We start from the raw sequence: 13,270 nt of genomic DNA on the forward strand, positions 1-13,270 counted from the left end.
TCCTATATGACGTCGTGAAAATGACGTAAAAATGGCATGATATGCCCATAGATTTAAGTCCACGCCATATTTAGAGAGTTTGTCATCGATTGGGCTAAGAAAATTTAGTCTCAACTTTGGTTATATTCATTCACAAATCACAATTAAGAGATAGAAATGGAATGAACTCTCTCTCTATTAAACACCTTGTGGTCATATATGGGGTAGCTATATCTTCCCATCTCTGACCTCTGGTCTTCATCGTCTCATCAGAACTTTCATCAACGTTTCAATAAAGGTTTTAGAAATATGTCGAGTAATTCCTTGAAAAACTTTGCCATTACCTGTCTTAGCATCAACGTTTGGTATTGCCTTCCTTTATAGGATTAGTCATTTTGATAATGCATTTCCGTATCAAAAACATCTCACAGGTATTCGGTGTTCTCTTTGAAGACTTGATTATATATTGAACTCGTTCAACACAGCAAAGTTGTAAATTTTTTTGTCAAAAAGATAATGATAAGTATGATATTAGGAAGTCCAAACCTGAATTCCTCATTTCTAAATTTTATAATTTCGTTTCGTTATATTGTTTTTGTTATCCGGAACCAGACTCCAGAATGTTAAAGCATCTTTAAAAATATCTTTCCTAAGCCTTCTTCCGCGAAAATAGACCATAAAAAAGAAAACTGATTGTGCTGTGAGTGTGGTTATATTTTGTGTAAGGCATAATATTGCGCTAAATAATTTAGCTTTCGTTGTCAGTTCAATAACTTTGTGTTGTTACGATTATTTCTCCAGTCCTCTTCCAAGAAAATTCAGTGAAAAGACCTAAGATAGGCTAACAAATGGCCAAAGTGGCAATTGTTAAATTTTTTTTGTATGATAACAAGGAACTTGGTATGTTGTTTCTTTTTCAGGAGTTCGAGTCTCTAAACTACAGCAGATAGTAACCAAACTTCACTTAGGGATGCATCGGGTTACTTGGAGTGAATTTCCATTTGATCAACAATTTCAGTTCATTTCAAATGATCCAATCTTTCGCCTAAACCTTTATTTATTGGTTGTTGCTTAGGAACCCCAAGCATCATGCTTAGAACCCCCTAAGAACCCTGCAAAGCATCATCTAAATGCGTCTTTCCGATCTCCCTTCTCTTTTGCTCGGAACGTGAGTTATTTCCTTTTCATTTCTTTTCTTCCGTATTTTCAATGGCAAAAAAAGAGTTTTTATCTGTAATTTCCGATCCCTTAATCTCTGAAGCTGATCCCCGGTAATCCACTAGCAACCATGTTCATGATGTCAATCTTGACGAAACGTAATTAAATTTGACAAAATGCATTAAATCTATAAGTGAAAGAGCGATGTTTGACTTTCAATGCTATTTTTACACGAACAGTTCAGACATTGTTTGATTTAAGGCGTGCGTGACTCTTTAAAAAAATGCAACGAAGGAAGTCCAAAGAAAACAAAAAAACCTAGAAATACACTGTTATCAGCTATATGTTGGATTGCGAGTTTATTAACCTTGCAAACTTAACAATAGAAAATGAAAATGTTAAAACATTTTGTCGTGTAAGATGGCAATAACCTTTGTAACGGCTCTTGAGTTTCACAATCGCGGGCTTTTACAATCGCAAAATGATGACATATTTGATTGTTAGTGCAGAAATATGTCAACTTTTACCTGGTCCATCAACGCCAAAGCGTGGAAGACCATGAAGTGAAGAAGACATAACACGAGTTAAGTTAAAGCAAGACGTTAACATAAGTCGGAAAACAATCCCTTAAAATCTGCGTCAGCTATTAAAAGTCCGTTATCAACAGTAAGCACAAGCAATTTTCCACCAATGCAATTATTGTTACTGTGAAATTTTTGGCGGAAAACCAGGAATGAGAATCTCCGTGAGCCGTGTAAACGATATTGAATCAATTCTCCGCTTGAGGCAACTTCCATCATCGTTAAAATGATAACCGCCAGCTAATTTATACAAGTCTGCATGTCAAAAAGTGAATTTGGTTGTTTTGGGTCGTTTCTACTAGCAATCTTAACAGAGTTTAAAAATATGTAAATATTATTGTTGGTCTACTCCCAGCTCCCATCACAATTTGAACAGGTCAGCACAGCTGAGCCACATCTAGAGACCAGCTAGATGACCCAAGATGTTTCATGTCTGTATGTGTGAAATGTTACACAACTTAGGCGCTTCAACACCTTTCAACTAAGACTTGTTGTTAAGGCTGTTTGTCGCACCTTTTCGACTCGTCACCGAATAAGGAGCTTAATCCAGTCTGTATCTTCAATTACCTATGTTATACTTGTAACATATCACTTATTTTAGCCTTGTCGTCCTTTGCAACTCGCGAGGGAGCTATAGATTTATTAAGTTGCTTACACACGTATAAGTTTTGTCAGTGTATTTTACAGACACCTGTTATTGGAGATTATCTTTATGTGGTGAATCCCGCCATTGTGTGCATTTCTACTTGGAGTAACTGTTGCAACTGATAATGTTTTAAGAAGACCAGATCGATGTCCTTTTCACAGCATACCTCTTCTTTTGTTACAGAAGAGACGTTCTTCCTTATTCGCGGAAATTGGAACCTACTCTTAAAAGCATCTTTTTTGTTGGACATGAAGATGCCTATTGATAAAGTGTACCTAATATTAATATACATAAATGCATATAAACATGACATCACCTGAGTCCGAAGATAACGAAAAACTCAATATTCATTTCATATGCTTATCCAACGCCACAGCTGTTATGTTTGATGCCCGTTCCTTCAACAAATACAGCGGAGGAAAGATAATTTAGTGAATTAATGTGAAAACCATCACAAACAACTTTGTTTAAAGTTTAAACTGAAATATAACGTTGGTCATATTCTCCTGTTGAAAAGAACGCGTACGAGTGAAAAATACTGATTAATTGGCTGATTCTTGCGACAATTAATTGTAATGAATTTTTCTAAAACTTCTCCATGAATCATAAATTAAAAGCAAAACAGATGAATATCTCGAAATTTTTAATTTTACTATGAAAAAGATAGAAATACTCTTGCGCAGCTCAACAAATTAAACTACGGTTTAATGAACAAATTAACAACAAATTAAAAAGGATTGATGGTAATCTATAAGTCCCCTGTTTTAGAAGGGCAGCTTTCTGATGTGGCAATAAAACTCAATATGTGTAATCAAGTCAATCTCAAAGATAACGACGCTCGAAGGCTGTTGCTTATTATATTTACTCGGCTACCTTCCCGTTTACAGGAAACGACCATTGATATGTCTAGATGAAATTGGGCAAATTGTTACTTTCTCTTTTCCTTTATATTCGCCTTTTGAAAAACCTCAAAACTGGTCTTCGAATAACGGGGGGAAGACATTCCCCCTCGTCCCCTCCCTGGCAACCTTACTGAATAATAGGTATCAATTACAATGCCGAGCAATCCTCTTGTTAAACGTGTAGCAATTTTATATTCTTTATTCGGATTGTTTTTAAACATTGCTGCAAGGCTACGATTCCCACGTTTACAGCATTATTCAAATTTTTGAGCTCGAAGTAATTAAAAATACAAACCTTATCATTTAAAGTGCTTATATTACGAATTTTAGCCCCCCTTTTTTATGATCTTAATTGAAAATTTAGTTTATTTGAAGAACTATGACATGTCGCTGGACTTAAACAGATAAATATGAGTTCCTTAATTTTGCCTCCAAAGTCGGGTACTATTTGCGAATTTTTTACGACGCCATATTGATACTTGTGACGTAGATAGTTGAACACGTCTGTTTCCGTCAATATAATATAATATTATAGGAGGTGATTTTGTTGTCGTTTTTCTTGTCTTAAAAACAAATAATGACAGTATATTCAATAAAATAGTAAAAAACAAGTTTTCCGGAAAGTATGGCCTCAAATCAGTGCTCAGATAGTTCGAATTCGATGTCTGAATGCGTATCTGATTCGAGCTTGGAATCCGTGGGTTATGTCGGGCATTTAAACGACTTTAATTTACATGCCAGATATCATTAAAGTGCTTTGTTTCGTTTTTTTCGTTTTGGATCCACTTTACAATCCCTTTGTGCCTGTCACTGATGAAAACATCCATGGTAAGCCCAGATTTCTCAAGAAACTGAAAAGATCTTTTTGCTCCCTCCAGTTCCATGGCATTACTGCTACCAACTTTATTGGCCTGTTTAAAAATCAAAATGCTTCCATCATTGAAAGTAAAAACACTACAAACAATGATTTTCATCATTCGATAATACCTGAAGCAATCCAAAATGAACCAGCTTTGATGTTGTGTGGCTCCAAATTGTGTAGACTCCATATTTCGCACTGTGCCCCATAGAATCAAAGCGTCCATCTCCTGACCATGTCTGGAAATCCGCATCACTTTTTTTCACATCTTCAATTAACTTTGACTGATAGCTTTCCCAATGCTTCAGAATAGCTGGAAACAAGAAGGTGCGTTGATGCACATGATAAGTGGACACACTATTTGCTGAGAGATTCATGTGCTTGAACATCAGCATGGCCTGACTTATACTGACACCAGACATCAATATACCAAAACTAGTCATAACGTTTCCAGCTGGATGTCTTCCCAAAACCATAGGTTCGCTTCTCCACATAAAGCTCTTTTCAACACATTTACCACAATTTTGCTCTACAATTGCCATCAAACCAATGTTTTTAATGTGTACTTTTGGATTTTCAGCCTTGCAGTTAAAGCAAAATTTTTCAAATAACTCAACCAATGAGATGTAAAATACCATGAACATAGGTTGTTCATGCGAGCTTGCTCCTTCATCAATTCTGTAACACAATTAAGAAAATTCATTATTATGAAATACAACAGAGATCTAATTCTTTATAAGATAAAATACCTGACTGTATTACTTGTGGTATCTTCATCTAAATCTTCACTCTGACTAGACTCTTCGAAAGAGGAGTAGTCCATGTATGATTCTCCTTCGAAAAGCTCTTCAGCACTCCCCTGCATTTCGATGTATTATGATTTTCCCTGATTTCGCTTCGATATTCATTTTGCAACTTCTGGGCCTTTTTCTTCAAAGATGCTTTTGTCTTTTTATACCAGCTTAAAGTCTTTTGTAAAGATGTAAGTTTTTTCTTAAGACGATGGCACGATTTACATGGAGACTGGGATTCACAAATATCTTCACCAACTGCACGTAGTTCTTCTTCAAATGGCGAATCGTTTGCTTTCCCAGTGCATACTTCAACATGCTCAGCTCCATCACTAGTAGATGGTACTTCCTCATCGAGATAACATGTTTCCTTCAGCGATGGCTTATGGAGAGTATGTCGAATAATCTACAAAACTACTTATATCGAATTTACATATAACAAAAGAAAAATTAACATAAACAAGCGTAAACTTACTTGTCTTCGCTTTCGATCGGTTATTTCGTCCTGTAATGGTTCAGGAATCCCAGCCACGTCAATGGTTGGGATAGCATCTTTCTTCAACCTTCTTTTGAGCTTGGCTTGCACGCTCAAATTAAGGTCAAAACAAGAATCTTCAAAATGCGCAGAACACAGACACGAGGTAGAGGAAGCCTCAAAACCCGGTCTATGTTTACGCACAAAATTTACCCATTTTCTATGTCTTTGCGGCTCTGTTTCTTTTTTAGGAAACAGATGCACCGACATTCCTTCGGTTTTTGAATCATTGGCGCAACTAATTTGATTAGGTCCGCCAGCAACACAGCGTTTTCCTCCGCGTTTCTTATTAAGATTACTAGTAGAATACGCCATGTTGATATATGCGTTCAACTTTGTACGTCAAAAGTCATAAGCATACCGATCAAAAAGTTCGCAAAAAAATGCTGAAAATCGTGACTTTGAAAGTCCGTAAAATCGCTTTCACCAATCCAACTTCAATTATAATTGCAGATTTAAAATCACTGAAACAAGGTCTTTCAATTTAGCTAATAAAAAATGGAGGCTAAAATTCGTAATATAAACACTTTAACACACAATATAATTCCTTCGGTTTCAAAAAAAGAAAACTTCACCTTTCTGTTTGTCACACAATTCGCTAGTTGTAAAAATTTATCGCTATAGAAATATTGCAATTAGAAAGAAATATTGCAAATTAGCTGAAATATTCTCGGTTCAAAGGCTTTTTCCGCTTTTGCTGCATTAAAAAACGCACTAATCTTTCAACTTACCATTAAATTTACATCAACTTGTCAATATTTTAAAAGATCTTTCTTCCGGCAACATCTTTTTTCTTTCGTTAAACAAACTTCGTTTTCGCATTTTCGGTTTGCTTTGGCACAGCCGCAGCCGTAATATCCGGTTTAGTCTCACATACAACGAGATGAACAGAAACTTTTTTAGCAATAAGCGAAAGCCTACTGTCGTCGTCTGTCATATTTTGCGCTCAACAACGAGCACCATGGCATGATATGAAGCTGAGTACACAAAAGCTCGGATTACCACGATTCAACAAAGCATTAAATGATTTTTCATGTTGAAAGCTTCCAATATTTACCATCTAGCAAACAAATCTACTTGAGATTTTTCACGATATTTGCGTTCATTTGTGAATAGGGCTTTAAAGGTCCATGAAAAATAACTAATTACACCAGTATAAGAATTAGAAAGGCAATTAGTAGCTTATTCCCCTTGAACAAAATTTGTTGTTTTTACCGCTGAAGTTTCTACTCAAAGTCAAAATCTCAAACATTTTTGATGAAATAAATTGCATATTTACACGAGCTATTATTGAGAATCGAAAGCCCCCTGTGAGTATCGGCGACCTCGGACTGGACAGGTATTTACAGATCTTCGAAGATCAAAAGGTTTGCCTTATAAAAATCTAGCAGACTCAGAAATATAAACATGTGCAACTTTCCCACTTTTCGGTTTACAATTAATTTGAAAAAATTATTCATCCAATCATCTTTAAACTAGTTCAGAAATCATATATTTTATATAATAGCGAGTATATGACGAATATGGACAAGAAATTCCCCAAAAATTTCCCGGTAAAATACAATCCCCAATTTTCCATTTTAAATTTTTCAAAAATTTCCCCATTTTGTGGAAATTTCCCAAAACGTGAGAGCCTGATGTCTACCAAAGCAGAACTGCGCAGATAGATACAAGTATTCTTTTCTAACATTTAGGAATAAACAGAATGATAGCGCCGTAGCTAGAACGTTAATTGGGGGTGTTTAGCTATAAATGTCGTTGTGTCATACTGATTTCTTTTGAAAGCCTTTTGAAAAGAATCATCTTGGCACAAAGAACACATGAATAATCACCCCCCCCCCTTCCCGAGGGTCGTTTTTATGCGCAAGTATAACAGCTGTCAGCTGAAGTGCTGTACACGCCCAATACCCCACCCCCAATTTGGACACTTTTAACAAAGGAAATGAGGAAGGCTCTTTACGCTTTTTTCGGTGATTTATATCGGGCATAAGATTTAAAATAGAGAATTTTACTTGACAGTTTGGTTTGAAATTTTGCTTTTGGTTTGAAATTTTGCTTATGAGAAATAGAGCTCAAAAATAGAAATCGCCCTTTCATCGATGATTTCCCGACTGTGGTCTCTACGTTCCAAGATTTGCATCCCAGAGTATTGTACCTTTGGTAGTTTCAGTTTTACAACGACTGTGATGTTTTTGGGCTTACAAACACAAAGAGAGCGTAGCCTCGGCTCCGCGTTTCTAGAGCAGAGCGATTAATTATCAACCACCATCAAAAAATTGTCGTGAAGACCTTGTTGAAAAGAGAGACCTCGTTGAAAATAGACTAACAAATAAATTGTCGTACAACGCAGAGTTGTAAAGTATTTAAAACGAAGTCATATAATATATGGTGAAATAGTATTTGTAAACATACAAACTCAGTACATAAAACGCTAAAAGTTCAATCACAATTAATATAAAGTACATGTTCAATTTCTCCAATTCAAAGTAATAATGCATATAATTCACAAGTTATAACTTAACGTAAAGTGAATATTTGGAAATTCAATTTAAGATAGTTAACATGAAGTAGAAACGTTGCCATATCTCACCATGACGCTGGACAACCATAAAGCTCGCATTTCTACAAGGGCCGAGCCCGCAACCCAATGTGGAAATAGAAGCTCTCAAACACGCACTTCGCGAATGACCGTTGGCTGCTGAACGCCAGGATGCGAGCGCAGGCATTTATTGGGAATTGTGGCCAATTATTTTTCTGAAGGCCTAATATCTATCTTTTATCAACGCTAAGTGAAGCAGATGTGTTTCTGAATGCCTGAATCATGACTTACGATAAGAAAAATTCAAAAACATGCATAATTTACGTTTTCCATAAAATGTGTCTAATTTTGTCTTTTTGACAATTTAAATCACGTTGATATACGAACAACTAAATATCGATAATATTTGTTTGAATTTCCTCCCTCTAAATTATGAAATTCCCTAAAGTTAGTCCCCCTTGATTAAATATTCAGAAAAGAAACTCCAGGGATGGGTTGCAGGAAAGCCTGGACAGCGTTGTCCACTACATTGTAAAATTTTGAAACTCTAAAAAGGGTGTATTTCTCATTCGCCAAAAAAAGTTTGTAATCTTAGAAGCAGTATTTTATTTTAGTGATTGCTCAATTCAAATCTTATATTTTCCTTTTAAAGACCATTTTCTAAATGTTCCAAAAAATATTTTGCTAAATCTTCGGCATTCGTGCAACCTACCCCAGGTTGTATTAGATTTATAGCGAGTAAGGATCTGCCGAAAATCATAAATATTGTAGCTACATAACTTTTTGTCTAGAAAACGTATTTTTCATCACCACTAGTGAATATGTCGGCGAACGGGCATATCGAAACAATGTATAAATCGAATATATAAATCATTCGCACATGCAAGGTTGTTGATTTTAAAAGATAGATTGTTGATATGATGCGTCAAGTATAGAAATTTTAAAATGATTTTAGGTTGAGAATAACATGTGAAACGGAAAACCGCATTTTTGAAACCGGCACTTGACAGAACACGTTTCATTTTTTTTCGAAAAAAGTAAGAAAAGCCATGCAACGGCCTTGAAAACAACAAGGTGAAAATTTTTTTCCACTAACCAAAACCCCAGAATAACGATAAATGCACTGGCAAAACACGAGTCATATTCATACACGCGGCAGACAAAAGCACTTAAAACAAGTTGCAATATTTGTTATGAATGCGGTACGTTCACGAAATTCATAAATTGTGTATTATTTGGCGTGATATCCGCTCACGGACCATTTGTAAATCTAACTTCCTTTAATGGCGAAGAACTTGCTTCGATCATACCCGTTTAGATTTTTATGACATACGATCTGATAGCAAGTAGAGTTCCCTTGACGTGCGATAATCGTTGACCAAGCCAGGAAAACCTCCCATATGCGATACAGCCGAACTCCGTACTTTTCGCAAATAGCAGATTTTACTTCCGGTCGTATCCAATTTTTGTACCAACGATGAATGGTATAAGAGTAATGAACGCCAATGGTCTCGACGTTCGCCACTTCAAATCCGGCTGCCTCAAGATGCTGGACGACGAAACTTAAAGGGCAACTAGCATCGGCACCGGGAAAGACGTACTTGTCCATGAAAAGGCCCCAAACAAAATCCTCCCATTGAAAAGCGCGCCGTAGACCCGCGATTTGCAGGAAGAAAACACCGTCATCCTCGAGGAGATCACGAACCTGGCATATGAAGGACTGGAAATGAAGTATGCCAACGTGCTCGGCCATTTCCAAGCACGTGATCTTATCGTAGCGACCTTCTTTAGGAATGTCACGATAGTCGATGCAAAGAAATTTAGCTTTGTGTTTCAGTTGTTTCTCATCGGTGATCGTCTTCGCGTAAGCGACCTGATTCTTGCTGATGGATACGCCAGTCGCATCCGCACCCCGTTCGCCCGCAGCAAAGTTGACGAGTGTCCCCCACCCGCAACCAATGTCCAATATACGTTCGCCAGATTTCAGTCCGATTTTGTCGCAAAGTCGGTTCAGTTTATTCATTTGCAATTCCTCCAAGGTCTCGTCCTGCCTACGCAGATATCCCGCCGTGTATATCATCGTAGAGCCGAGGAACGCCTCGTAAAAATCGTTTCCGCGGTCATAATGATCTCGCACTTGGTCCAAATCTTGAACGCGAGAATGACTGAGCATCTCCGGAATGAAATTACAACAAAATGTTTTGACGTGATTCCACGTCAGCGCGAAATTCGAGAACTGCTCTCGTCTCTCAAAACACGCCAGAACATCGCCCTTGAAATCGACGAGCCCGTCAGCGTACGCTTCGACCAACGTTTCCAAAGGTATTTTCCTCGAATTGTAGCGTTTTCGCAACGACTCGTCGTGAAATTGCACAAAATCACCAATGCTCGACGCCTTATTAAATCGACGAGCATCGATCAAATTGAAAACCAACATGAAGCCTAGGAAGACGGGTAGCAGGCAAACGATTGCAATCAGGGGATACAACCAAAAAGGTAAACCAAAGTAGCACAAGATCAATGCAGGAATTCCAAATGCCAAAGCGAAGAACAACTTGTACGAGACGTTGTACCAAGCAAGGGTTTTTACGGTACTTGAACCTGTTGTGTGGACTCCGTTTGATTGTATGTATCTGCCACCATTGACGTGATGGGCCACATCGCCATTCATCGTCATCTTGTTCTTTGAGAAGTAAAAAAGGTAGACGATGGCCGATGAGAGATGAAACTGAAGTTTGATTGAAACTTAGTTACAAAATCGTGGTATCTACTTATCACACTTATATCGCGTGAATTTAACCCATTCTGATTGGATGCGCTCGAACGCCAAACCACACGTCATCGTCAATCTTTACATTTATGTATTGTATTATGGCGTCACAATACGCGATCAAGCACCTCGTACATTGTCCATAAAATGAAAGGGAAAATGCAAGAAGCCTGTTCACTGCGTCAAATTTATTTCGCCGTTTTTTAAGTGAATCCACGTGCAAACTCTCCTTTTTCTCTCGGAAAAGAACAAAGCATTCGCAAACACGTTGAAACATGCAACGACGAAGCTCAGTGACAGATGCTACATCAACTAAATTATTCACATCGGACGCATTCGACTTTGTCTCTCACGTGTTATTTGAATATAATGATTACCACTATAAGACAGGTGACCCAATGAATAACCGCAACAATGAATTGAACAGACCGCTAAAAATCGCGAAGGCAAAAAAATGAAATATTCTCAACAATGAATTACACATGCATCGCAAGCGAGCAAACACAACGTCCAGCCGATGATTTTAATAAATTTAAGTCCGACAAAGGCTTTGAAATAAAGTCGAAAATTAGCATTCAATTTTACGTTTTTTTTAATTCAAATGTTGAATTTCAAGATGGCTGTACTCTTTGTAGTCTGCTTTTTATATTTGCAATCTAACGTGAAACAAACTTTATTTCGAAAATGTTGAGCATGAAATGACTTGCGTCTAAGATGTTTATGATACGTAAAATATTTCATTTTAAATGCCAGACATTCACTTCACATAGCGCAGTATTAATTAGTAAATCACTAAGACTAATTCTAAAACTTGTAATTTGGAGATACTTCATATGCTACTGCAACTTTTTCATTTAATCAAAATCACACACAAAAAAACCAGGCTCAACTACAAACGCTGTCATTCTATAACCCACTCAACAAGTGATTGAGACATACAAAGTAAACTCCTTCCACTCTTTCTCCTCTCAAAGTTATACTCCGCAAGTCCCAAGCTTGTGACCGGAGCAGTGATTTTTGAGAAGATGAGAGCAATATACGAATCCTTTCATCTATGTAACTAGCTATGCCGGTCGCAAGCCAGGGACTTATGGAGTAAAACTTCGCAAGGAGGAGTGGAAGGCTTTTATTTTGTATATTTTAGTCAAAACACGTCTTGTCATCTGGTTTTGACAGATGCATGAGTGCACTCAAGTTTGTTGTTTTTTGTTGTTTCGTTGAGTTGCACTCAAGTTTGTTGTTTTTGGGGCGAATGTAAGAAGATTTTGAGAAACAATGCAAGTTATAAAAGCCTGTAATGAAAACAATGCACGAGTCTGATCTCGAGACACGAGCGTGAGAATAATCGTTAATCGTACAGACAGTAAATATACTTTTAAATGACTTGCACTTGACAAGGCTGATGCCCAAAGTCCGAAAATAACTGAGCCTTAAGATGACTAACTGTCAACAATAAGCCCCACTCTTAACGCTCTTCATTAAGCCATGAATGGACAAAAACATAACACATACATTATAGAAAGCAGAAACCATTGATCTTGATGTAATTGATACACCTACTGACAGGTGGGGACTCATTACAAAAGAAGCTTATATCGTTGGGAACATAATCTAATTATGTAATCAGGAATGGGAGTGCTCATAAGCTTCTTAGTCAAAACTGGTCAAAACGTCATTGACCAGAACGCTAAGAAATGGATCTTTGAAAAAAAGAAGCCCAAGATCTTTTTAGCATGTCCGTAATATAATGTATTAGCTTCTTGAAAAGAAATTGCCCGAGTGCCCTGAAGGACTGCCGTTAATAAATATTTTTAAATAATAAAATAACAGAAACGATCGCAATACTTCCGCACTATGCTTGAGTATGCCAAAAACCAAGACTGATAATGTTACAAATGATTGAAAAAATGACATATGTAAATATACGCGGAATTTCTGCTTCGGATATAGCGTTAATTAATAACATATCGAGTGACTTTAATCTTGGGGATATCGATCATACAAAGCCAAAGCAAGGAGTTAGTTATGTATGTAGTGCAGAAAATTATGTCAAACTTTTTTTTCATTGCTTTTCTGCTCTTAGGGAATACGCAGAAAAATAAAACAAAGAATACTGAATCAACTATATGCCTTTTTCCATCGAAAAAAGAAATGGAATATTATACAATAAAGCGGTTAAGACCAGCAGATTTATTTTACAATGATTGCAAAAAGTAACCTTGAACGCCAAAGCTGAAACCTGTTCGACAATATAGCAAACGTTTAGGCTGACCTTTAAATGAATCAAAAAGCCCACATGGTAGACCACTGTGAACTTTTACAGAATGCTAATATATTCTTTGAGGGAATTCTCGGCAGAACAGATGTGCCTATATTCAAGATTTTCATGTATGGCGCTGAGAAAAGACTGGGACTTGTTAAAGACTGTCCGCTTACAATTTGTTTGAATACATAAACACTCTCATCTAAGCCACAAATTTAGGATCTTATTTGGACAACGATGTAGACTA

At 36.9% G+C, this 13,270-nt stretch overlaps 2 protein-coding genes and 1 long non-coding RNA gene across 3 annotated transcripts; all 3 read right to left on the minus strand.

Annotated features, from left to right (window-relative positions):
* Nucleotides 1-672: 672 nt before the first annotated feature.
* Nucleotides 673-2,861, minus strand: LOC124434414. The gene is made up of 2 exons (XR_006944768.1): nt 2,681-2,861; nt 673-1,324 (listed from the first exon to the last, which is right to left on the minus strand). It is a non-coding gene; the product is annotated as an uncharacterized LOC124434414 (long non-coding RNA).
* A 1,092-nt stretch (nt 2,862-3,953) lies between these two features.
* On the minus strand, nt 3,954-5,226 carry LOC124434318. Its single transcript, XM_046984203.1, has 3 exons — nt 4,875-5,226; nt 4,254-4,803; nt 3,954-4,177 (listed from the first exon to the last, which is right to left on the minus strand). Exons 1-3 carry the CDS (start codon nt 4,988-4,990, stop codon nt 3,992-3,994), a joined length of 852 nt encoding a protein of 283 aa, XP_046840159.1. The 5' UTR covers nt 4,991-5,226; the 3' UTR covers nt 3,954-3,991.
* A 2,580-nt stretch (nt 5,227-7,806) lies between these two features.
* Nucleotides 7,807-11,099, minus strand: LOC124434262 (sphingolipid C9-methyltransferase-like). The gene has a single exon (XM_046984143.1). The coding sequence runs from the start codon at nt 10,665-10,667 to the stop codon at nt 9,261-9,263; it is 1,407 nt and encodes a 468-aa protein (XP_046840099.1). The 5' UTR covers nt 10,668-11,099; the 3' UTR covers nt 7,807-9,260.
* Between the last annotated feature and the right edge of the window lie 2,171 nt (nt 11,100-13,270).

The sequence above is a fragment of the Xenia sp. Carnegie-2017 genome, unplaced genomic scaffold (genome assembly GCF_021976095.1).
Source record: "Xenia sp. Carnegie-2017 unplaced genomic scaffold, XeniaSp_v1 HiC_scaffold_14, whole genome shotgun sequence".
Taxonomy (NCBI): Eukaryota; Metazoa; Cnidaria; class Anthozoa; order Malacalcyonacea; family Xeniidae; genus Xenia; species Xenia sp. Carnegie-2017.